This window comes from Zootoca vivipara, chromosome 8, assembly GCF_963506605.1.
Source record: "Zootoca vivipara chromosome 8, rZooViv1.1, whole genome shotgun sequence".
NCBI lineage: Eukaryota > Metazoa > Chordata > Lepidosauria > Squamata > Lacertidae > Zootoca > Zootoca vivipara.
The window spans coordinates 10,632,875-10,659,646 of NC_083283.1; the positions used below are offsets into that span (position 1 = coordinate 10,632,875).

Consider the following 26,772-nt stretch of genomic DNA (forward strand, 5'->3'; position numbering starts at 1 on the left):
GAAAGCTGCATTGCAAAATTTGGATAAGTGGGAATTGTGTGGCAATGCCCCTCCCTCCCCGTGAAATAAAACAGAAGACACAATGAATAAGTTTTAAGTGGGTGAAAAGACCACAACTTTATTGGTTTCGGGTGTTGAGCGGTATTGGCTTAGGCACTGGAACCTAACCGACTATATCCGACTGTAACCCGTGCATTACAGTCTGGGAGAAATTAACCACCAGAAAGGAACCCAGTGATGTACATCTACTAGAGCACCTCCTGTGGTCACCGTTGGGGGGTGCCATAAGGCCCTGACCTCCGCAGGCCCAGGACAAAGCTACCGCCCCCGGAACCCTTTAACGGAATTAATTCTCCAATTTCTGGGCAGAGGATGACGTAATCTGCCCCCTTCTTCTTTTATGCAAATTTCCAATGCCTAACCACCACTCAAGCCTCCAAAGGCTCGCCTGGGAGCCGGGGGAGAAGAGGCTGCGTTCCCGCCTCTGGCTTGTTTAAAAGAAGTGAAGCCCCGCCTCCCGGCCGACCCTATTGGTCGGCCCAGGTCTGACGGAGGCGGGAACTCCCACCTCGCGAGGGGGCTGAGCTCTCAGCCCCCATCGCGAGAGTTCGGTCGGGGCCAGCCCACAACACCACCTCCGTGGGATGAGGAAGTGGTTTTTTGAGGGATAGCTGCTTTTCAGTTCTTGTATAGTTTTGGAATGTGTAAATTAAGTAGATTTGCTCTTAAATGCAAACAAAATCAAATTTCTCCCCATCCTGAGGGAAAACTGCTTGGCACTTTGAGAGTTGACCAGTGGCACTAATAGGTAACATTTTCAGCTTGCCTGCTTGCATTTCTCAATGTCTTTTACTGGTTGCCACTTTGTCTCTGATGTACCAGAATTTGCTGGAAGTTTTTGTGTGCCGCAGTGAGTCACAGATACCCAGGCCAAAATGGAGTGTGTGCTAAATTATATGTTTGCAATCAACTATGAACATTTTTGTTCTGACATTTAATTGTGTGGGGAGGGGAATAGCTGTCGTCTTCTTAATGCAATATGGATTTTTCTCCCCCCGTGTGATTGTGAAAAATAAACAACCTAACACATTTCTGCATTGAGATGAGACACTTACCGTATATATATGCAGATGACATTATTCTGGTGAAGGGGGGGAGAGGGATTTTGTTTTCTACGCTCTCAATGAAACATCACACCCTTTAAGCTGCTTTTTATGTTTCCAGAAATAGCATAAAGGCTATTTCAGTGGGAAAGGGATGTCAAAGTTTGGCTTTGTTCTATTGTAATTGCCTGATACTGCCTCTTATTTGATGAGCATCATCTCTGCTGAAAATTACATCTGTTGTTTCTAGCCAAGGTCAGGCTTTTATCCTTGAATGTCATATGGACCAGTATGAAGTGGTGATTGACATGCTGGACTTGAACTGGGGAGACCTAAGTTCAAATCCCCACTCAACCATGAATCTCACTGAAGGATCTTGGACCACTCATTAGGACCCCCCCCCCAATATAAAGGGTGTTAATTGGTTTACCGATTAATTACTTTTTATTTCCCAGCCACCTAAACAGAGCCTTTGTCATGAGTGTCCACTTGTTAGGGCTTCAGTCTTATTTTAAGTCCCTTTGTGAGTCCAACAGCTTTTAATTATTTTATAGGCAAATCACCTTGACATGCAAAGAACATTTTCCTGCATCTAGTCTGCAGGGACCTCACGTGTTCCCCAAGAATTCTGAAAGATTATAGACAGCGGCTCTGAGATTACATCTGGAGTCTCCTATAGTACCCTTGGGTGCAGCTCATCAGGGCCTGGGGATTTGAATTCATTTAAAGTAGCTAGGTGCTCGCTTACCACCTATTTTTCTATCTTGGGCTGCAATTACCTTATTGCAGCGATGTCCAACCGGTCGACCATGATCGACAGGTAGATCCCTGGATGATCGTGGGACCCTTATTGATCACAGGAGTAAAAGCAATGTAAAGGGAATGTTTCTGCCCCCCTCGCGCTGTCTCAACACAGCTTCAAAAGGGTGATCTTTGATAATCTGCTGATGATGTTTGTGTTGTGCGCTTGTTAGCATTGTAGTCAATGGTTAGCCTATCCCCCATAAAAAAGCTCAACAATTCTGGTCTCCCCACAAAAAACTCAACAATTACTCAATGACAATGGGTAGATCACTGCCAGTATTTTTATACTGGGAGTAGATCACAGTCTCTTGGGAGTTGAACATGCCTGCCATATTGCATCAATTCGTTAGATGCTTTCCACTTTTCTTTCTTGTTGGAATTGTCTGCATTTTGTACCTTCAATCGATTACGGTTCTTGACCAGCACACATAAATATGCAATACATAAGACAATAAAAGAAAAACAGTAATAATCTAAAAATAGGCAATAAATATAGGTTTTAACAATTGTTTAAAAGAAAACTGATTAAAAGGAGTGTTACTACTTAGGGAGGTAGACTACAGCAATTAATAACACTGGGTCCTCTTTAGCTAGTCCTGAAGATGTTCTGAAGATATTTGGACACTGCTAATTAGATTAGACCGAATTTTTATGGCTCTAGCACAGAATTTGGCTACCTTCGCTGACACATTAGAGTTAGCATCGGAAAGAAGCCACTCTATATAGAAATTATCCGAGCGTCCAGGTAGCTCTGCCAGTATAGTGTGGATAAGCTCGCCTCGCACCTCCTCGTAGAAGCAGCATCGCAAAAGTATATGGCCAATAGATTCCACTTCTCCTGATCCACACAGGCAGCATCTCTCACATAAAGGGATCCCTTGGAGAACTGCTGAAGGCATTATGCGGTTACGGGCCAAAGTGAATGCTCTTCTATGAGAGGGTATTTCCAGGTGGAATAAATATCTGGCTGGGCGGGCCAAGTATCTCTTTTCCTCCTCAATTAGAAAGTGAGGTACTTTACTTAAATCCTTCTGTCTTTCTATATCTATAATCCTCTGTTTAATAAGGGTCTTTGCTGTATTAAGATCATGTGACATAAGGCTGGATGGATTGAGGCCTATACTCAGCATCTTATTCACTATGGTCTTGCTCCAGAGGGATTGATATTTATCTTTCACTAGCAACAGAAATAGGCCCTGAGGATTCATGTTAAGTTTGTACCTTCAATATTTCACCTTTAAGAAACTCCCATCCATCTTGGACTCCTTTCTCTTTGAGTATTTCAAAAAGTTCTTATTTAGTACAAATGAGGACTTTCAGGTACTGCGACTAAGCAGGCATGTTTCCATCACAGCCCTATGGAATCAATTTGCTAGTGAATGAATAATGAACTAACCATTATCTTAGCTGTTATAGAATTAGCACAAATGAATTATTTTTGCTCTCCCCACTCCCTGCAAATCTGCGCAAAAGAAAATGTGCATGTTCAACTTATTAAAGAAAACAAGCTGATATTTTTAGCTTAATAGCTAATGATGATTCAAAATTGTTATTCAAGCCTAATTAACTAATAATTTCCATGGCAACCAAGGCTTCGGGCAACACATATTGAATATGCTGTATAGAGGAATATCACAACTTCATATTCCCTATGGTTTGGACTAAATCCTGCTGCTAAAAAAAAATGCTGTATTGTCATTGGCCAAAGAGGATCAGTGCAAGTGATTAGAGTTAGCTCTTTCCAACCGTAATCCAGCCAGGTTTAGGCAGTCAGAAACAGTGTCTGGATGGAAATCGCTGAAATGTCCGGGAAAATCCAGATGTATATCACCCAAGTCGGAAATGCTGATTGTGGCAAAATGCATTAAAAATAGCCCAAAAACTTCTCTCTCTTTTTAGATTCTGCAAAGAAAGCTCAACAACTTTTGTGTCCAGATTTTCACTTTATGATTTTTTAAAAAATAATTTTTATTCATTTTATAATTAAACACAACCGACAACACATAATACAAACATAACACAAACCTAAAGCAACATAAAGAATAAAAAACAAAAAAACTACAATACAAAAATCATTTTCCTTTAACATTCTAAAAGGGGACTTCCTCGAACTCCCCCTATCTGTGGTTCATTTCTGCTCATCTTTAGCAATTTCTACTTCTTAATTTTAAATTCTTCCCATTTCCATTCTCTCAATATAACAACTAATTTAAACATAATTCTTAAATCTGCAATTTCTATACACTTCTAAATCCACTCCTATTACTCAATTTTAGCATACCTGTACTTTTAAAAATACATTTTAAAATCTTTCCAGTCTTCTTCCACCAATCCTTCTCCCTGATCGCGCAGTCTTCCGGTCAGCTCAGCAAATTTCATATAGTCCATTTTTTTTTCACTTTTTGAAATACGTCAACCCTATGTAAGATAAATCTGCAGATTGTTACCTAATGTAATCAGTTCCTGGTTCTTTTCTTCTCTTTAATGGAGCTGCTTCATTTAGCTCCCCAAGGACAGGTATCTCACCTTACACCTCCCCTTCTCCTGCTGTGTCTGATCCAAGTAATTGCATATTTTGATTTGAATTGTGTATGGCAGATATATTTCTCATTCGCGTGCCAATTTTAACATCACAGCCTTCAGCAAATTTCATTAATGCTCAATAAAACCGGTGGCATTTATTTCAATATATTTTGTTGGATCCAGGCTTAGAGCAGACACATGGGGCTTGGGACTTATTTACCTGTTGTATTCTTTATCCTGCTTTGCCGACATTCATTGTCGCCTAAAGCAACTCTCATCAAGAAAGAAAAACAGATTTGTTAAATGCAATGGGACTACCATGTATACCACTGCTGGCCAACATTGAGTCATTCACTCTCCAGTCTTGCAGTGGTTCACAAGATAAAAACACGAGATAAAAGCACAAATGAATAGTTAAAACAGAAACAGCAAAAGAACTCTTGTGTGTTAAGATCAGCCCTCCTGCTTGCTTCACTGCCTCAGAAGCTCAGGGTGGTGACCTGGAAGAGGGCATTTTCTGTGGCAGCCCCTAAGTTGTGGAACTCTCCCCACAAAGAGGTGCAAAAACCACATTCATTTTATAGCTTTTGGCAAAGGCTGACATCGTACCTCTTCGCTGTAGCTTTTAACACTTGAGATGTGTGTTTTTGGGGCCTACCTTATTTTAGTGATTTTAAGTTGCACTCAACTTAAAATATTTTGTGTTAATTGTTGTTACCTGCCCAGAGACTTTAGGGTGAAGGGCAGGTCAAGAAGGAGGAGGAGGAGGAGGACAACATAGCATTTTGAAATTTCTCCCTCCTGTGTTTCTGACCCCATCCCTCATATTTGCAGTCTCAGGCATGGTTTAACAGTACGTTTCCAAGCACGTGGAATTTCCAAGCAAGTGGAATTTGCTACCAAGGAGTGTGGTGGAGTCTCCTTCTTTGGAAGTCTTTAAGCAGAGGCTTGACAGCCATATGTCAAGAATGCTTTGATGGTGTTTCCTGCTTGGCAGGGCGTTGGACTGGATGGCCCTTGTGGTCTCTTCCAACTCTACGATTCTATGTCGGTGCTTTGATATTCTACTATGTTTTATATATGCCGTAAGCTGCCCAGAGTGGCTGGGAAAACCCAGCCAGGTGGGTGGGGTATAAATAAGGATCCCACCTCACTCTGGTAAATTAAAGGGGATTCAGCAAGAGCTCACTTTAGAAATTATGCCTAGGCGTCCAATCGTCACCTGAGCAGGGGTAGAGGTGGATCAGCTTTAATAGCTAGCCCCACCTCTGGCATCCACACATACAATGCAGGTGGCCTGAGCAGGGAAGGCTTTGTATAACAGAGGTGCACAAGAAGGCTTCCTTTCCATAGATACTTGCATCAGATGCCACAGAGTGGCTCTAACTAGGCCAGATGTGCTCATGTTCTGATTGAACACTTGGGTATCATTTCTGAAGAGGGCTAAGGTCCATGGGGGCAATCAAGTAGAGAAGGAGCCTCGTTGCAACCACTAGGTAATCACAGGTGCCTAATCACATTATTTGAATATGAAATACAAGAGGCATTTCCTTATCGGACAAAATTGCATCAAAGCAGTGTGGTTGGTGGTGATGTAAATTTCGCAGTATTGCCAGGGGACATGGGCTGAATGTCAAGTGGCCAAGGCTTGTCACAGATATTTTTCACAGCAAGGAGCACCTTAAAGGCGAACGGATTTCTCGGGGTATAAGCTTCTGCCAACTGGATTCAGAAATAATATTGTATTTCATCCAGGAAGTGTAAGGTGAAAAACATGGTTTCCCAACACAGCGGCATAGCATCGGTTGCCAGTGTGTGGGGTGGGGGTATGCACCCTTGCTGCCAATGCCCCTGGAGTGATACTCTCCCCCCCCCCAAAGCACTGCGGGGCTGCACTGTGCCGTCTGCCTGCCCACACAGGAAGGAGCCTGGCCAGTTGGCGTAGCCCTTGACGGATGGAGAGGAGCACTGGGATGCCTAGTTCGCACCCTCTCAAAAATTGTGCGCCCAGGGTTATGGACCCCTGGCACCCCTAAGGCTATGCCCCTGCTCCTACTCAACCACACTGTGAAGTAGGCTAGGTGACTGGCACGAGACCACCCAGTGAGCTGACTGGAATTTGTGCCTGCCCTGGTCCCAACCCCTACACCATCTCTCTAATATTTATCTTTGGGTCTCTGCCAGGTGAGGATAATGCTTCCAACACAGTGGAACAGAGCTCTATATGCAAAAGCTTGTGTAGTAGTAGTAGTAATAATAATAATAATAATAATAATAATAATAATAATAATAATAATAATAATGCTCACTGGAAGGACAGATCCTGAAGCTGAGGCTCCAATACTTTGGCCACCTCATGAGAAGAGAAGACTCCCTGGAAAAGGCCCTAATGCTGGGAAAGATGGAGGGCACAAGGAGAAGGGGACGACAGAGGACAAGATGGTTGGACAGTGTTCTTGAAGCTACAAACATGAGTTTGACCAAACTGTGGGAGGCAGTGGAAATCAGGAGTGCCTGGCGTGCTATGGTCCATGGGGTCACGAAGAGTCGGACACGACTAAATGACTAAACAACAACAACAACAACAACAACAACAACAACAACAGAAATATGTGGTGATGGTGATGATGATGATGATGAAGAAAGACTCCATGTTGTTGTTGTTTTGCTTCAAGAGGCTAAGACAGATACCCATCAGGAAGAAATATACAGTTATATATTGGACGGATTTCTTTTCTAGGAGCATCTAAACCATCTCAGCATCTAAAACAGGCATCCCCAAACTGCAGCCCTCCAGATGTTTTGGCCTACAACTCCCATGATCCCTAGCTAACAGGACCAATTGTCAGGGATAATGGGAATTGTAGTCCAAAACATCTGGAGGGTCAAAGTTTGGGGATGCCTGATCTAAAACATATAGACTCCTTCCATAAAGAGCTTTCTATGATGATGGCGATGATGGTGATTGTGATGGTGATGGATGGATGGATGGATGGATGGATGGATGGATGGATGGAGCTACCTAAATATGATGATTGGGTGTGAGGAGAAGTCCATAAAAGAAAACCCAAGAATGTACCAGCAGATCAGAGATAATAAGAAGCTGCTCAGTGCAAGAGATGGTTTGATGGGATTGGGTTGGAACTACCAAAACCCATGTAGAAATCTGTATGAAGCAGATCTCTCCTCCATCCCTAGTAGGAGGATTCTAGAGGTGGAAAACACATTCAGGTCCCATTTTTCTTGTGAAGGTGCCATCAGGAGCACAGCAGACGTTCTCTGTTTTGGGAACTCAACTTTTGTGTGGAGGAGGAGGAGGAGGAGGAGGAGGAGGAGGAGGAGGAGGAGGAGGAGGAGGAAAACTAATTTCTGAATCTGGGGCAAATGTCTCCATTTGAACCGAGTCAGACGAATGCTTGTGTTAGCTCACATAATGCCAGAGAGATACTGCTTTCTGATCTATTCAAAGCACTGCCACCACCTCCATCTTTTTCTTTCCTGTGATCTCAGCTAGCAAAACCTTTTGCTATATATGCTGCATGACAGGAGGCAGATAAAAATGAATTGCATTGCATTAAGGTCCATTTTCAAATATGAAATTATCTCACCTGCTTGACTGTGGCTCACCCATGCTTCATTGACTTCGGTGTGGATTTTTATTTTATTTTATTGTGGTTTGTTTTTAATATTGACTCTGGCAAGTGCCTCAAGGTCCCAGTGTGTAGGATATCTTGTAAATGTAAATTTGATATGATCTGACATTTGGTTTCTATGTGGATTCAAAGGAGATAAGAGCTCTTAGCTTCCAGGAAATTGATAACAGGACTTGATACGATCAATCTGGTTAGTTTCCATTAATCCTCTAGAGAGGGCAAGCGTTTCTGGAAATAGTTAATGCCTCCCCAAGTATATGGCAAAAGAATGAAAAGTCTGGAAAGTGTCTGATTTTGTCTGAAATAGACACATGAAGGTCAAATGAGTCTGGCAAGAAGATGGTTCTCTTGCATTCTATGGTCTTTGAAAAGGCAGTCCAAGGTTTATGCAAAATAATAATAATAATAATAATAATAATAATAATAATAATAATAATTGGGGTGGGAATAGTTTTCATAATAGAAAATTACAGCTAGGTTTGGACAAATCTGTCAATTCCAGTTTCTCACAATTTCAAATCTTAAATTCAGTTTTCCACCTTTTAGAAGTTTGCAATTACAAAAAAAATCTTTTAATTTTAATGTGATTTTCTCTTCATATACACATTTTGCAAGCAATTTGCCTGAATAATTTGCATGTGTTCTTTCACCTGGTATCTGTATTTTTAATCATACTTTCCCTAATATCTGCATTTTTGTTATCCTTATGTGATTCAAGAACAGCATTTCACAATTCAGAGGCGTGTGAATTTTGAAATTTTGATTTGTGCTTCACTTTGCATATTGGTTGAGAACTGCAAATTAGGCATTTTTCATTAAATTGAATTGAATCCCCCCCCCCTCAATGCCTAATTGCAACAAGAAAATCATGTTTTAAAAGTTTGGGCATTTAAAAAAGTATTTTAATATCAAATTTTGAAAGTCAAATTTCAAGTTCTGATTTTAAAATTCATTTTTCAGACTTGTATAAATTTATTTTATTTATTTTTAATGGAGGCTAAGAATCTAAGGGAGGCCAGTCTGCGTTATTGGTGCAGCATGTGATGAGTTTTGGCTGCAGAGACAACTTTAGAACGGGGGACTTCATAATTTGACACTGTACTGCACACTAGCCCTAAAAGAACACACACGAACTTGAAGGCTTTTTTTGGTAAGCAAAATAATTTGCAAATAATTATTTCAGTTTGACTGTATCAGGAAGCAGTAGTTATATAGCTGGAGGTAACTTTGAAGAGGAGGCAGAACATTCTTCCTCTTGGCTCATGCAAACTAATTTTGCTAGGTTTAGTGTATGATAGGGTGTTTGCTTACGCACCACCAAAAAAGAGGATAAAAGAGGGTTCAGGTTTGCATCAAAATTACATATGCTAATTCACATGTATACGTTCAAATTTAGAAATAAATACTATAATTTAAATCAAAAACAGGACATCTCACCCAAGTAGTGAGGACTGTCAGCAGAGGACCTGTGTGCCTCTTAGGTACCAACTGTTGATGGGCACTGTCAAAATCCCTGCTCTTCATTCTGACACTTCTTTGTTTCTAAACTGGACAGCCCATCAACTAGAGGATGCTCTCAAAGAGAGGACTGTCCTCTGTAAAGTAGGACACACAGCTATGCTGCAGCCATTCTCAAAAATAAGCTGTTACCCAGATTAAGGGTTGCTATACCCAGGTCCTGCTGGTGAGCTTGCCATGGGCAACTGATTGGCCACTGTGAGTATCAGATTTTGGTCTAGGTGGGTCACTGATATGCTCCAGCAGAGCACTTCTTAAGTTCTTATGTTCTTACCTGAGGAAGCAGAGGGCTGAGACAGGGTGTCCAGATCAGCTCAAAACAATGTGAGCCCAGTGGCGGAGGAAGCCACTCAGGAACCTGGGGCGGCACGAGCTGCCCATAGGGGCGGGGTGAGAGCAGGGTGAGCCGCCCATAGAGGTGGGGTGAGCCACCCATAGGGGCAGGGCTTACCGTGGGGCCTCCGGAGTCTGCCTGCCTCGTCCCACTCAGCCGCCCTACATCTGGGGGAGAGGCAGCGGGCAGACTGTTTGGCCAGCGCGGAGCCTGCGCACGCCCAAGCTACCGCAGCTCTCCCAGGAGAGAGTCTGCAGTGAGTGCTGCCCGGCATTTTGTCACCCCCCCCCTCAGTGGTGACACCCGGGGTGGACCGTACCCACCGCACCCCCTTCCTCCGCCCCTGCCTAAGCCACCTTGAAAATGGGATCTGGCTTTTTGAACAGGAAGTGTTTGCCCTTTGAGCTCCTAATCTGAAGTCTTGTGTTCCTTCAAATAGAGGACAACCTAGCAAATAGAAGACTGTAAAAGCACAGCATGTGGCCGCCATGCTGTGTTCTCTTCCCTCAACATTTGTGAGCTTCTTTGGTGGTTGAGGAGCCCAGGAAACACTGAGGATCTAAAATCTAATATTCCTTGGGACATAGGATCATAGAGTTGGGAGGAATCTCAAGAGTCATCTAGTCCAACCCCCTACAACGCAGGAATTTCAACATGTGGTTCCCCATCCACTTTGAAACCATAGCAGCCCCTGCTTAGCTTTGCAAATGTGCTAGCTGCCTTATACTGAATCAGGTTTCAGACAAGAGCCTCTTCTATCCCTACAAGAGCCTCTTCTATCCCTACCTGAAGGTGCCAAATATTGAACCTGGGACCTTCTTGGTAGTGGCACCCGCCCTGTGGAACGTGTGATGTTTTATTGCCCTCCCACCAGATGTCAAAGAGAACAACAACTACCAGACATTTAGAAGACCTCTGAAGGCAGCCCTGTTTAGGGAAGCTTTTAATGTTTGATGGATCACTGTATTTTAATATTTTGTTGGGAGCTGCCCAGAGTGGCTGGGGAAGCCCAGCCAGATGCACGGGGTATAAATAAATAAGTTGTTGTTGTTGTTGTTGTTGTTGTTGTTGTTGTTGTTGTTGTTGTTGTTCAGCATGCAAAGCAGATGTTCTACCACCGAGCTATGGCCCCTTCCCTAGTGGGTCACCAGTTAGTTGTACAGGATCTTCTGTCCTGAGTAAAATCCAATATTCCGTCCATTGTCTTCCATCTGGCCTGATGAATGCACAGCAAATGTTCCAGTCATAAGCGCAGAGCAAAATCTCAGACATGCTGTAATAAAGAGCTATTTATATGATATGCAGCTCCATGTATGTGTCAGAGCACTAAATTAGGGGGAAAGGAACAAGTTAATGTTTATTTTACCAATTTGGAGGTGGGAGAGACAAGGGAGGCGAACAGCAAAGATGCTTGAGAGATGGGGTGATGAACCAATTTTAGATTTAATGAGGAGAGCATAAACCTGGAACATGATAAAACAGAATATCCCTCAGCAGCAGAATGGCTGATGCCGCAGTTCCTCTGTGTTCTGCCCAATTTATTGAAAAACTTAATACTGTTGTCAGGGACTGGGCAGAGGAGGAGGAGTGGTGGAGACTGCCTCCCCGTCCTGACCCTTCTAGGGAGGAGGAACCTTATTCAGGACCAGTGAGTCCTCCACACCTGCCCGCCCCTCCCCCCCAAAAACAGTTTTTCTGTCTTGTCAGGATTCAACCTCAATCTGTTAGCCACCATCCATCCTCCAACCGCTCCCCTAACACCCCTCACAGACAATAGTGCATTACAAAAAGGAAGTATATTTCTACATATATTTGTAATTTGTCTTGGTACTTTCCAATCAGAATTGGCAACCAGCTCCCCACTTTCTTTGCTCTAGATCAGGGGTCCCCAAACTAAGGCCCGGGGGCCGGATCCGGTCCCATCGCCTTCTAAATCTGGCCGGTGAACGGTCTGGGAATCAGCATGTTTTTACATGAGTAGAATGTGTTCTTTTATTTAAAATGCATCCCTGGGTTAATTTGTGGGGCTTGCCTGGTGTTTTTACATGAGTAGAACATGTCCTTTTATTAAAAATGGATCTCTGGGTTATTTGTGGGGCATAGGAATTCATTCATATTTTTTTTCAAAATATAGTCTGCCCCCCCACAAGGTCTGAGGGACAGTGGACCGGCCCCCTGCTGAAAAAGTTTGCTGACCCCTGCTCTAGATCGTGTTGGCAGCCAACCATATGTGATCTGGCCCATTTCTTTTTAACAGACAGGACTGCACCTAGGAAGCAGGCTAAATCAACCAATGGGTCTGAGTTGCCAGTAAAAAAATTCTAGAGATCAGGGCAGGGAAGGGGTGTGCAATAGCCGCCCCCCATTCATTACTATGGTCATCAAATGATCCCTTCCATACAATAGTGTGGAGTCACCAACTCTTTGAAACTCTCTTTTGTTGTCAGTCAACCAGGCACTGTCTCTAGAGTATTTTTTGCCGCCTGTTGATGACCTTTCTTTTCCCACCAAGCTGCTTAAGTGAAATACTTTCTCCCATCCTGTATCTGCGTTGGATTTGTAACGGTGTTTACCTATGAAATTGGTTTTAATTGTTGCTCTTTTTTTGGCATATGGGATTGGTTTTATTTGTTGGGCTTTTGGCTGTGAAATCGCACAGAGATATTTCATGGGAAGCGATTCAGAAATGGAATTAAAATAAGTAAGGACTACAACGGTAGGAATCACACTTATCTGCATTTTAGCAGGGCACACGCCACCCCTCCAAGGCAAAAATGGACAGCAAAGTGAGCGATACCAGGGAGATGTAGTGTAAATTTAAAATATTAGGAAATGAAGACAGATTGAGTCTATGAAATCCCTGAGCACCGGAAATCCTTCAGCTTCAGATATTTCACAATGTAAAACAACCTTTGCAGGAGGGTCTAAAAATTGCTTTAAATATAGAGAGCAAAAATATTCTTGATCAGGCCCGTCCTAGCCATAGAGGCTAGTGGCGCAGAGAACCACAGCACCGGGCGCTGGAGGGCGCTGGAAGGGCGCCAAGTGAGCGCAGGGTTCCGGCGATCTGGCCAGGACTGCGCTCCTTCTCCAAGGACTCCGCGCTCCGCCTCCTTCTCGTTTCCCCAGCGTTGGGTTCCGCTCAGTCGAGCTTTGCCACCAGCATGCGCACAGCGCCCAAGCATCTCTTGCTGGTCCCGTGGTGCGCGCACTGGTGGCGAAGCTTGACTGAGCGGAACCCAGCGCTGGGGAAACGAGAAGGAGGCGCAGCGCGGAGTCCTCTGAGGTGGCCTCCCGCTGCTGCCGCGGTCCGCTTGGCACTCCCGGGCCCTTGGAGAGGCTCTGGAGGGGGGCGCTAGAGGGACCTAGCGCCAGGGCGCTGGATGGGCTTAAGACAGCCCTGTTCTTGATATTAAGGGTGATACCAGTTACTTTGACTTTTCTGCCCTACTTGTGTAAATGCAGAACACACAGCCCTGATAGCTCCAGGATTAGAAGGAAGGAGAATCACTGGGTAAAGAAAACAGAGTGAGACATAGGCACTTTGAGAAGGAACAAATCCATGCAAACTTGCTCAGTGATTTCATTCAAGACATACTTTATCACCCAAAACAATCCAATGGCGGCAAACAACAACAATAATAATGACAAATGCCCATTGCAATCCATACTTTCCCCCTGATCTTCTTCTCCTTACATACTAAACTGCTCAGTGAGTCACAACAACATCATTTGCTTCAGAAGACATTCTGTCCCCCAAAAGTAAAAATAAAAAATGGCTAATTATGTTTGTAATCATTCCTGATTCCACTGCTGTGACTCAGCTCTAGCAAGCATCATTTGTGGTTCATTGAGAGTTTAATGCCCCCAAACACAGTCTATTTCTTCCTCCTGGCACAGAAAGTATTGTATGTTTCAATGCCTTTGAGATCCTATAGATCATATTTCTTTCTTTGTTTTAAGAGTTCAAAACAACCTTTATTAAATCCCTTTACTTTTTACACACACACACACACACACACACACACACACACACACATAGCAAAATGCATGTAAAAATATCGTTATCATTATACTATACACAATATTTTACTACATAGAAAAACTATTGTCCATATCTATGCTATATTTATACTTATATATCTGAATTCAAGAAACAGTTTCCCTTTATCTTTAGAATTCTATCCTTCTCTATTGGGTAGATTAATCGACTAAAAATTCAGTTTTTATCAACAGAATGTCAGCTTCATGCAGTGCAACTATCATTTGAAAGCAGACTTGATTTTGGCTTTCTTTGTTGTTGCGTTTCTGGTATGCCTACTGAACAAGGGTGTTATGAAATGGTAACTATGTCAAAAAAAAGGATTGCCAGGTATCATTTATTAAGCTATTATCATACACTTTCTTCAGCATCTCAGTATGTTCCATGTAGCATGGTTGCATAGATTTATTTAAATGGATTGGTTAGTGGGAAGATAATTCATCACCTGAGGTTGCAATTGGATGCACACTTTCCTGGAAGTAAATTCAGTTTAACACATTGGGGACTGCAGTGTATATCAGTATTTTTATCGCTTCACAGCTCTGTCTTCTATTGGTATGTGCATGCCTCTGTTTCTACGATACAGCCGTGCCGTTAATGTTCCTCCTCCTTCTTCTTTCTTTCAGACAGCAGCTCAGGCGGTTTTATTTATGTGCATGAATACCGCTGGGATCTTCATTAGCTACTTATCAGACCGAGCTCAACGCCAAGCCTTCTTAGAGACCCGGAGATGTGTAGAAGCTCGGTTGAGGCTGGAAACCGAAAACCAGAGGCAGGTAGGGTAATGGAAGAAATGAAGTTGTGAAATGCAGCCTTGCATGACAAAGCTCCCAGAAAACCCAAAATAACTCACAACTGACACGATATTTTAGGTTTGGGTTTTTGGCATTATTTTGGCCACAACTTTATTGAAAATACATTTTAATTCTGAATGTTGGCTTAGGCTTTGGTTAATCCATCTGTCCACTCTAAGGGACAGGACCATTTCCATCTGCCCGGGTTGGGCAGGACCAATTCCATCTGACCCATTTGGGTCAGGACCAGCTCCGACTTACCCAATGGTAGGTAAGTCAAGTAAACACCCCAAGGGATTGGAGGTACTGTTCACAGGCACTCTCCTCCGCCAAGGAATGTTCCCCAAGGCTCGGCTCTGTAATGGCCGCACCATCCTTGCCTATGGCAGGATGAATGGACTAGAGTCCCTGAGCCCCAGGATTCCTTTAACGGAATACTTCTATAAGGAGCAAGTAAGGGGGGTAGGCATTTTTATGCCATGCCCCTCCTATACCAATTTTTAACCAAAGCCTAACGGCCAACCTAACAAGTTGTGACAAATTGCTTGTCAGTAGGCAAAAACCAAATGGCAACAGTCAATCAGCCAAGTGGCAAAATTCCTTCTGGGCCCCTGAATACAGGCAACCCCCACGAAAGGGCAAGCAGTGTCGACTAAGCCTAAATGCAGCGGCGGGCAGGTGGGAGATTCGAAGGCTTGCCGAGAGTGGGGGAAATCGAAAGCAACATGGGCGTTAAGTAAAATGCTGCTGCCAATCAAAATCAGCGGCACGCCCCATGACTCAGCCTAACTACAGCCCACCCCCTCCCAGATTTCTTTTGAGCTCGTCCGCAACCCCCACTGCCCTTTATGAGTGCAATGGGCTGTGTCAATCTGTGGCAACAAAACCAAATGCATAAATTGTACATTAAAGAATGAGGTCGATATCCAGCTGAAGCCCCATCTCCACTACAAATTCAAAATGGTCTCATTCCACTTTTAAACGGTCATGGCTTCCTGGAAAGAATCCCGGAGACTGTAGTTGTTGGGAGATGATTCCAGCCATTCGTCTTGCAGAGTTACAGTTCTCAGAATGGTTTCACAGCCCATCCCTCTTCTCCTTTAGGTGATTTGCAGGTCTAGCCTATCACTCCTGATTTCTCAGGAATGTTCTCATTCCCTATCCAGCAATCTCACATTTTCTGTAGGCTATGTAATCAAGCCGTCCCTAAGTGGAAAAGATTGGAAGTGCAGGGAAATAAAAAATTGCTTATCCATATTTATCAAGACCTCACATCTCTCCTTTTTAATCAGGAGCCAGCAATGGGAGCAAGCTTTAAATCAAAAGTTTCTTGCAACTCATCGAAACAAAGTCACCAAGAATATAAAAAGTATGTTGCCTGTGTGGGAGGATAAGGAGCCGATCAGAAACAAAATGCTCAACAATTTGCAAGCTACAGATTGTAACAGTGTTTATAGCCCACGTTTGCCAATGTGTTACGTATTTAGCATGGGGTTCTCAAGGATTTGACTTAGTCCACATTTTAAAGTGTGCCAACCTGATTTGCATTCCTTAGATGAATACCCTAGATCTGAGCATAGGTACCCTTATATTTCTGCACTTTTCCAGATTTTGTGATACAGTTCTTAGCTCAAGAAGTGGAGCAGAATGTGAAAAAAAATGCACATTTTGGTTAAAATGCATACAATTTTTAAAAACTACATTAACAACAAAAACAAAAGCTAATTGCAATAAATTAATAACAGCAATAAATGAAAGACAGCACATGGTTGTACATTGTCACTGAAGCTATTATTCCAGGTCACAAAAAACTCCCATCTCTCCATAAACCTTTGGGGTTGATTTACATGTGTTCTCTTATAGTAGATTAGTTTGATCATGGTCATAAAGGGCCAGATCTTTCCAATCCATTCAAACTCAGTAGGAACGTGCATTTTGGGAGAAAGTGCATACAAAAAAAGCACATTTTAAATGTATGACAATGAATATTTGTGAAGAAACAGTGAAAATAATTTGAATTTCCATGCACGTGGGGGTGGGGGAATCGCAGGTTGATACTTGAAACAGGATGAAATGAACTTACGAGTGCCACATGCAAAATAGACTGATCCATACATACATAGATAAAGACCCCCCCCTTTCCCAAAAGACCCCAATCTGTGGAGGGATCTGAGATAATCTCCTACAGCCACTGCTCTAGGTGAAATGGTTTCAAAATGGGGAAAATAAAGGAGTTGGCTGCACTAAATTATGTAAGAAGTGATATCGTTTTTGCTGTTGTTGTTTTCTCCAGAATCCTTTGTAATTAATGTAGGGAGTTTGATACCTCCTGAGTTGATTATTCTATTCTTTTAATGAAGAATGCTGAAGGAAAATGGATTCTTGAGAAGATAGGTAATCTCTTCGGAGCATTCTTTTATATGCTTGACAGCTGCCACAACTAGTCATTGAACTGAAGACTTCTAGGTACTGGAATATGAGACATGTCACTTGGAGATAAATGCAGGACCATATAAAGCTATTTATATTCTGCCAGTCAGGCACGGAGCAGGAAGTTTAAGTTCACCCTCTCCTCAGAGATAATTGAGTCTATACTTTTCTAGGAAAAGTTTGCTGAGATGAGCAAAATGGATCTTGACAGATAAAGTCCTTCATGTGTGAAGTGGTTTCTCTCTCTCTGGAGTCAAAAGTGGTGTGTGCATAGGCTCATAAACCAGAAGGCAAGTGCCTATAGGAGAGGGCATGAAATGGATTTTGCACTTCAGAGGTGTAAGAGAGGAAAGCTGGTAAAAAGGTCTGGTCACACATATTTACTTATTATGATCTTTCCTTAAGGAGCTCAACTTCAGAGGAAGTTTGTACTTCAGTCATACTTTATTGTAGACTTTGTGCTCTGTGTGTGTGGACTTATTTGGTTTGATTATACACCTGTATATACCTTCTGATTGGAGATCATGAGAAAAAGAAAAAAAACATGAGGTATTTTGTCAGAGAAATAATAATAATAATAATAATAATAATAATAATAATTTATTATTTATACCCCGCCCATCTGGCCGGGTTCCCCCAGCCACTCTGGGCGGCTTCCCACAAAATATTAAAATACAGAAATTCATCAAACATTAAAAGCTTCCCTAAACAGGGCTGCCTTGAGATGCCTTCTAAAGGTCTGGTAATTGTTGTTCTCTTTGACCTCTGGTGGGAGGGCATTCCACAGGGTGGGTGCCACTACTGAGAAGGCCCTCTGCCTGGTTCCCTGTAACTTGGCTTCTTGTAGCGAGGGAACTGTCAGAAGGCCCTCGGCGCTGGACCTCAGTGTCCGGGCAGAACGATGGGGGTGGAGACGCTCCTTCAGGTATAAGAAAAAAATGAAATGAAACCAAAATTAACATATAACAATTGGATATGATGTAATTATCAGATAAGATAATACACAGGCATATACAGCCGTACCTCGGAAGTCTAACACCTTGTGACTCAAACATTTTGGCTCCTAAATGCCGCAAACCCGGAAGTGAGTGTTCCAGTTTGTGAACGTTCTTTGGAAGCCAAACGTCTGATGAGGCTTCCGCAGGTTCCAATTGGCTGCAGGAGCTTCCTACAGCCAATCAGAAGCCGCACCCTGGTTTCCAAATGTTTTGGGAGGAGAACGGACTTCCGGAACGGATTCCGTTTGACTTCCGAGGTACGACTGTATAGATATGCGATTATTGAACATGAAATCATATATGATACATTATAATTGGGGCTTTCTTTTCAGCCGGAACTCAGTTCCATCACTTCTCTGGTGGGCTTGCCCACCTCTCAGGTGGTCGCTATTGTTGGCTGGGATTCCACTTGGAACTGCTGTTACACCTCCAGACCCCATTTAAAGTGTTCACATTAGTGTTTAAGGACCTAAGACTGAGTGTTTTGGAGGTGGGCCCAAGAGGGCTAGCTGTTGTGGTTTGCATTGTTTCACTATGAAGGAAGCATGCCGAGGACCTCTGCCTGCCTCTCCAATCTCCTGTTGTTGTTGTTGTTTCAGGAACGTCTGGTTCTGTCTGTGTTACCTCGATTTGTAGTCCTAGAAATGATTAACGACATGACCAACGTAGAAGACGAGCATCTTCAACACCAGTTCCACAAGATCTATATTCACCGCTATGAAAATGTCAGGTGAGAGCATGCATTCAAATTTTCTCTCTTTCTCTTAACGATCTGTTCCTCTGCTGAATGTCAGCTGGGGGCTTTTGTGTGGAGTCTTTTGATCAGTTCATTCATCACGGGTTTGAAATGTTGGGATATGCGGCGTTTCCTCTCTCTCCCCCCCCCTTTTAGCAGACAAACATTTCACAGTAGCATTTTTTTCTCTCCCTTAATTCGTCAAAGCTCCTTGGCAGCTGCTCTTTCACCACAGTATTTCTGACTCGGCTTGCTCGAGAGCATGCAAACAGGGGGTAGGATTTTCCGACCCCAAGACGCACACACACACACACACACATAATGCTCCAGCTTCTCACCGCAATCCACCGAGGCCACCGTCTCAAGCGCACTGACTTTTGAAGTCCATTCCATTGGAATTAATGGGACTTTCTTCCATGTAAACATGATTAGGATTAGAGTGTAATCTTTCTGATACAGGCAGCATCTGTCGAGCTGCATAGGCAGTTCAAACAACCACCTAGGGTAGCATTATTCATTACGTTGGGGGGGGGGGGAGAGAACCAATCTATTCCTTCCTGGCCAGTGTCGATGTAAGAAAGGCAGCCAACATCCAAAGAGAAAAGAACAATTTTCTCGAATGAGGACCCAAAAATATCATTAGGCAGAGGGAGCCACCTGAGTCTGGCAGCAGAGGAAGGGGGCCAGGAAGCATAGCTGCCAAGTTTTCCCTTTTCTCGCGAGGAAGCCTATTCAGCATAAGGGAAAATCCCTTTAAAAAAGGGATAACTTGGCAGCTATGCCAGGAAGAAGCAGTGGGGTGTTGTGTACCTTGAAATATGGGGAATAAATATGATTCAGTTTGCATTTAAAGGCATTCAGTTTGCATTTAAAGGCAAGCAACGTAACTTGCACTTTCTAAAACAATATGCAAATCAAAATGCAAAAGCCAGGGATCAACGTTACCTAGGTACTGAAAACAAAATACTGGTCCAAATGTTCTGGGTGATATCTCTCAACTAGAGCTTGCCTTGTCTCAACTGCTGATATTGATATTGATATACACGCATTGTCCATCATAGCACAGCATCTTCTCGTTTTCATTCATTAAAAGTGTATGGGCTGGATCATACATACGTTCAGTAGAATGACCCTCGACTCAAAGCATGAAGGGCCCCCATTGACGGTGATGCACTGACATCAATACATAATCTCTGTTGGGTCGTTCACACACTAAAAGCACAGCTTGTACTTCCAGCAAATGGAGTGATGAGTATACATGTGTGAGCCAGACCTTCAGCTTCATTGGAAGATGATTTGAAGGAGAAACACTTATGAGAATAGGAGTCCAACAACATCTGGAGAGCCATAGGTTCCCCATCCCAGTCATGGACACTTCTGGTGGTTTTGAAGACATTGTTGAATTTCTATTAATCTATTGGAGGTTCCTAAAATGGAAGGTGGACTGTGGCATGTTTTTTTTTCCTGCAAAGTATTACTGTTGCCATTGTTACCTATAAGTCAGGAGTCCTGATTTTCTTTCTCCTCTCCATTTGGTGTCCAGCATTCTTTTTGCAGATGTGAAAGGGTTCACCAACCTCTCCACAACACTATCAGCCCAGGAGCTAGTCCGAATGCTGAATGAACTTTTTGCCCGATTTGATCGCCTAGCACATGTAAGTCGAGATGCTGATTTGTTTCATTTAGCACACAAGAGTCAACCTGCCTGTTCATTTTCGGTGCTTCAAAAACCCCGTGTGACGCTGGGAAGGGTGGAAGGCTCCTGTCAGGGAGGTTGCTGGCTACCCCCGAGCAACGACACTCCAAACCATCTTGTCTTTAATATTTTTATTGTGAATGCTATTTACAGTGCAAGAGCTTCATGGAAACATGCCTACTCAGTACTATCAGATTCTCCCAATGACGCTTTTCGGCTCCTCCCCCAGCAGAGTAGTTTGGGGGCCCCAAATCTCCGCCCCCTGCGTTTGCGAGCCACTGATCGCCTTAGTTCCGGGGTGAATTTGAAAGGACGCCCCTCTGCTGCAGGTAGGGCTCTTGGATGCTGCCTGAGTCCTGCCCCGCTCTGCTCACTTCCTCCTTCCTGTCTCCTGTCCCTCCGCTGTTGTCAGAGCCATTCGAAGAGCTGGATTTGACGAGGGGTGGCTGTTCCCTGTAAGCCTTACATCCCCCTTACCATTTTACAGATGGGTGGGTGGTGGCTAACAGATTGAGGTTGAATCCTGACAAGACAGAAGTATTGTTTTGGGGGGACAGGGGGTGGGCGGGGGTGGAGGACTCCTGAATGGGGTAACTATGCCCCTGAAGGACCTGGTGCGCAGCCTGGGAGTCTTTTTGGACTCACAGCTGTCCATGGAGGCGCAGGACAATTCTGTGTCCAGGGCAGCTGTCTACCAGCTCCATCTGGTATGCAGGCTGAGACCCTACCTGCCCACAGACTATCTCTCCAGAGTGATGCATGCTCTGGTTATCTCTTGCTTGGATTACTGCAATGCGCTCTACGGGGGGGCTACCTTTGAAGGTGACCCGGAAACTGCAGCTAATCCAGACTGGTGACTGGGAGCGGCCACCGAGACCATATAACACCGGTCCTGAAAGACCTACATTGGCTCACAGTACGTTTCCGAGCTCAATTCAAAGTGTTGGCGCTGACCTTTAAAGCCCTAAATGGCCTTGGCCCAGTATACCTGAAGGAGCGTCTCCACCCCCATCGTTCAGCCTGGACACTGAGGTCCAGCGCCGAGCGCCTTCTGGCGATTCCCAAGTTTCTTTTGCGGAAGCTGTGATTGTCAAAGTGATACACCTGCACTTTAAATTGTATGTTATTAGTGTTGCTAGAGTGAAATATACTCGGAGTCAAGAGTGAATTTCATGCTCTTTATTCAGCTCATAGTCATCAAGGAGGAGAAGAGAAGACGAATGGCTCTTTTCCCCAAACCATCTGCTTATATACATTATTTACACAATGGGCCTTGCGTGATTGGCTACTTCAGGGCTACACCTGTGGGCCAATTATATTATGGATTGACTTCTGCCTGCAGCCTGATTGGCTGCTCCTACAGGCCAATCAGGTAGCAGATTCACTTCTGCCAGCCGCCTGATTGGCTGCTCCAGCAGGCCAATCAGGTTGCGGATTCACTTCCACCTGGAGTTGGATTGGGTAGCTCCCGCTGATTCTGAATCCTATTGTTCTAGGATTCAGCTCAGTACATAACATAGAGCATGGGATTGTTCCCACGACTAGCACAGTTAATTCTGTCTGTTTCTTCCTGTATAGATCAGTGCAGGATTTACATATAAGCTAAACAAGCGATAGCTTAGGGCCCTACTCTCTTGGGGGACCCCCCCCCAAAAAAAATAGAGGAAAAGAAAAACTGGATATACTTTGGTATCTGAAGAAGTGTGCATGCACACGAAAGCTCATGCCAAAATAAAAACTTAGTTGGTCTTTAAGGTGCTACTGAAGGAATTTTTTTATTTTGGATATACTTTGATAAAATACATATTTTGTTATGCGCAAATGGCTTTAGATACCTATGAGGTCCATAAATTACCATATAGCATATATTCAACAACAACAAAAACCAGTGACAATTTGTTGTTGGCAAAGGACAGCTGAACATATAAAGGGCCCCATTACCTTCAGTAGCTTAGGGCCTCATCAAACCTAAATCCAGCCCTGGCATAGATCTAGCGATAACATTCACAAACACACATACACACACCTGTTCAGGGCAGTTATCTGCATTTGCTAAAACACACTCTTTACTGTGGAAGTGGGAAAGCTGTGGGATATTCACAGGAAACACACACAACCCCTTCAACTTCTCCCTTTGGTGCCATCTGTATTCAGATGTATATCTATCTGTAATGTGTGGTTGCAAAACTCTCCTCCCCCAACCACTGATATATTTCCGTGGTCTTTAGCTACGGGCATAGCTGGAGAGGGAGGAAAACAAATTGGTAGGATGCGGAGCCAAAGGAGGGAGCTCCTCAAATGTCAGAAGCTTTGCTAATGTTTTTTTGTTCTGCCTGATCATAAATCTGGGGAGGTGAGGGAGAGAAGGGAACATCGGTGCTTACTGTGATAAGTTCCTTCTCTGTAGGGAGAACTGGGATCCATTATGTAAGGTTGTCTCTGCCCATCTCACCACTGGCCAGTGTTCCAGCCCCCTCTTCCTGAATCTTATTCAGACTCCCAAGTTCTGTCCTGGGCTTAGGAGATATCAACAAGCAATGCCCACGCATGTTCAAGCTTATTGCTTCAGGACCATAAATAAACTGAGATTCTAGAAATGCTGGCATCCCGCATTACTGTCCACTTATGCTTGTGTGTCCTGGTTGCACAGAAACATGGAATATAACATCACCAGCTCAGGTCTTAGCAGAGAAGAGCATAAGCTAAGGCCCCTCTCCCTTGTTCCTGCTGGGATTCTGCATTCTCCATCTGTTTCCAGAGCCTGTTTTCCAAACTGAGATGAATAGCGAGCTCCAAACTTCTGCTAGGCACACAGCATATCGGTCTTATTTGAAGAGTGGGTGGAATTGATAGCACAGCATGGGTCTTAGAAAACACAATCCATCATTTCCCTGCCTTGGGAAGTAAAAAAAAAAAAAAGGAGGAGGAGGGAGGGGGAGAAACCTTAATGAAGTTTCTGTTTGGTGCCTTTTGGTGGATGGATATTTGAGTAGCTCATTTCTTTAGCTCTTTCTCGTGCCGATTTTTTCATGCTTTGAGTCACCCTGGTGTGTTGTTGTTTTAAAGTAACCTATGCACAAATCTTTCTCAAAAGCTTCAGTCACATGTCATTCTGTGCAGAGTAGTCATAGCTCAGTGACAGAATTCTGCTTTGCGCTCAGAAGGTCTCGAGTTTATATGAATCTGCTTCAGACCATCTACCCTACCTATGTCTACCCTAGCATTCCCCAACCATTGGTCCCCAGATATTATTGGACTACAACTCCCATCAGCCTTGGCTTTGGATGGCTTTGGATGATGGGATTTGTATTCCAACATCATCTGGGGTCCCCTGGTTTTTGGAACACTGGTCTACTCTAACAGAAGTTCTCCAGTACCTCAGGTGGAAGTCAATGCCCTGTCCTTCAGTTGGAGATGCCAGGGATTGAATTTAAGATTTTCTGCAAGCAAAGGACAGAGTTATGGCATCTAAATCTTTAATCTTCAGGTTCTCCAGTTTAAAAAAGCTTCAGGCAAGGCTGGTACTACTGTCTGCCTGAGAGGGCTGCTTGAGGACTGGCAGTGTAAAGCAAATCCATACAATACTATGATGTATTTTAACCAAACAGCTGCTGAACGGGGAATGGGGATATATTCAGAGGATATATCAAGAAATTCTGCCTAACCCTTAGCTGAGTTGAGCCAAGAAGCCTCTCTAAGCTTGGCCAGACAAACTAAAGGATTTCATACAACACATACTATCGGGAGTCTCATCTGATCATTGTTTGTGGTCTAAAGCTCCCCTCCTTGCTTGTCTCCCAGAACCAGAAGGGGCATGAAAAAGGCAGAGGAGAGGTTGGCCTCAAGCAGGTTCAGTCTCTGATTCCTTGGGGAAAGCCCTGGAAAGGAGGGAACTTAGACGGCTGTGGGGAGGCAGGGACTTTTGGACTCGGCAACTGATCCATGGGTATGATCAAGCACGAGCCACTGCTCTCATTAGGCCTAATACTCTGCCAAGTCTGTGCACATCGTGTTCTTGCTAATAAAGAGTTAATTCCACCTTGAATTGTGTGATTTATTGCCGGCTCGCTCTTGTCACCTGAGCAGCTTCTTCCTCCACTTCCAACACGTGCTGAACCCCTTTCCTCACCCCTGACTGCTCAGGCTCTTCCCCTTCCACCAGTCCAGGCTCGTGGGCAGCACACAACCCCATAAATAGCTGTCCCTCATCTCCTGGGTCAGCCTCCAGCCCCCCCCACACTTGTCAGAGCCCTGATATTCCATGGCAGTGGCTTGATCTCCCTCTAACGTGTTGGCTACAATCACACCCATTGCAGAAATGTTATTTGGAAGTTCAGGTGAATCTTAATACAAGCTCTCCTGATCCATGGGAAAGCAGACGGCATAGAGCAGGGGTTAGCAAGGTTTATCTTGCCTGGGCCGGATCGGTCCTGCGGAGATCCCTCCGTGGGCCGGATCGCACGTGCGCAGATACGATTTATGGCGCCGCGGAAGCAAGTCCCTGCACCACACCGCGCCGGTTTAGCACAGCGTGCGAGCAGGCAACTTGATTCGGGGGCGGCTCGGGGGCCGGTTACATGACCTCCGCGGGCCGCTTCTGGCCCATGGGCCTCAGGTTGCTGACCCCTGGCATAGAGCTTGTGGCGTTGTGAGAGTACCAGGCTTTCAAAGCTCTTAGGCCAGGCATCCCCAAACTGCGGCCCTCCAGATGTTTTGGCCTACAACTCCCATGATCCCTAGCTAACAGGACCAGTGGTCGGGGCAGATGGGAATTGTAGTCCAAAACATCTGGAGGGCCGATGTTTGGGGGTGCCTGTCTTAGGCAATCTGGCTACTTTGGCTTTTCACTGCAGAGCAAGGCTATATCGAAGGATACATATTTCTTTGGAATGTTCATCCTGCTGAAAATATCTCAACAGTTGCATACAACCAATCCTTTGCTTGCAGTACCCTTTTTTTTGTGACGTGCTAGCTAGTTTGTCTCCTGGCAACCTTCTGCATTGCTCTTATTGTTTCTGGCAATTTTCTTAAACAGATGGTTCGACATACAGCATTTAATGAGGCTTCAAGATCCAAGCCGTTGTGGCTTCCTCTAGTTTTTCAGAATATTCCCAAGAGCTCCTTATGGAACCAAGAGAGCCAGTGTGGTGTAGTGGTTAAGAGTGGTAGACTCATAATCTGGGGAACCGGGTTCATGTCTCCGCTCCTCCACATGCAGCTGCTGGGTGACCTTGGGCTAGTCACTCTTCTTTGAAGTCTCTCAGCCCCACTCACCTCTAGCCAACTGCACCATCAAGGGTGATAAATAGTGCTTTAAATGTATATAGAGCACAGATGAGGCCTAGGTGAACAGGGAACTGGGAGCCAGAAATCAGGATCAGAATTCAGGTCAGGACCAAAGAACAAGTCTCTAGCAGCAACAGAAAGCAAGTCAGAAGTCGGGACTGCAGATTAACAAAAAGGCTAGGATTGGGAGGGAGGAGGAAATAAGAAAACACAAATTCAAGTTCTCAGTTCACAGTTTCTCTGTTAACAGTCGTTAACAGTCGTCAGCAGGTTTACCACTCCTATCAGCCAATCACTCATTCCCACCACCCTTCTGAGTAATACCCCCCCACCCTCTGACTCTACATAAGGGTCTGGTGACTTCTGTTTCAGTGTATCTGAAGAAGTGTGCATGCACACGAAAGCTCATACCTATGACAAACTTAGTTGGTCTCTAAGGTGCTACTGGAAGGAATTTTTTTAAAAAATTTGTTTCTCAGTTTGTGTTACCTCAACAGCCAATGCATGATGCAGGAGACAGGGAAGGGTAGCTATCTCAACTGTCTTCCTATTTCCCCAAATCTTAGGACTTGAGCATATAGGGCAGAGATGCAGAGCCTGTGTCCTTCCAGATGTTGGGTTTCAACTCCCCCATGATCACTGGCCATGTTGGTCCAAGAACATATGGAGGTCTTTCTGCACCCTCCCCCCCCCAATCTAGGGGGTTGTGGTCTACCTCTGACCACAGGAATAACTGGCATGAGGTGCTCCAGATGTTTCTGGACTCTGATGCAAGTCAGCCCCACCTGGCATGGCCAATGCTCAGAGATGTTGGGGACTTTAATCCACAACATCTGGGGGGGCAGCATGTTGCCC

General features: G+C 44.3%; 1 protein-coding gene across 2 annotated transcripts in view; it reads left to right on the plus strand.

The window, feature by feature from the left end:
• ADCY8 (adenylate cyclase 8) overlaps nucleotides 1-26,772 on the plus strand; it is a 107,510-nt gene that overhangs the window by 25,290 nt on the left and 55,448 nt on the right. For both annotated transcript variants that reach the window (XM_060277611.1, XM_060277612.1), the window contains exons 2-4: nucleotides 14,604-14,753; nucleotides 18,799-18,929; nucleotides 20,479-20,590. In XM_060277611.1, the coding sequence (XP_060133594.1) occupies nucleotides 14,604-14,753; nucleotides 18,799-18,929; nucleotides 20,479-20,590 (393 nt within the window). The remainder of the gene's footprint in view (nucleotides 1-14,603; nucleotides 14,754-18,798; nucleotides 18,930-20,478; nucleotides 20,591-26,772) is intronic.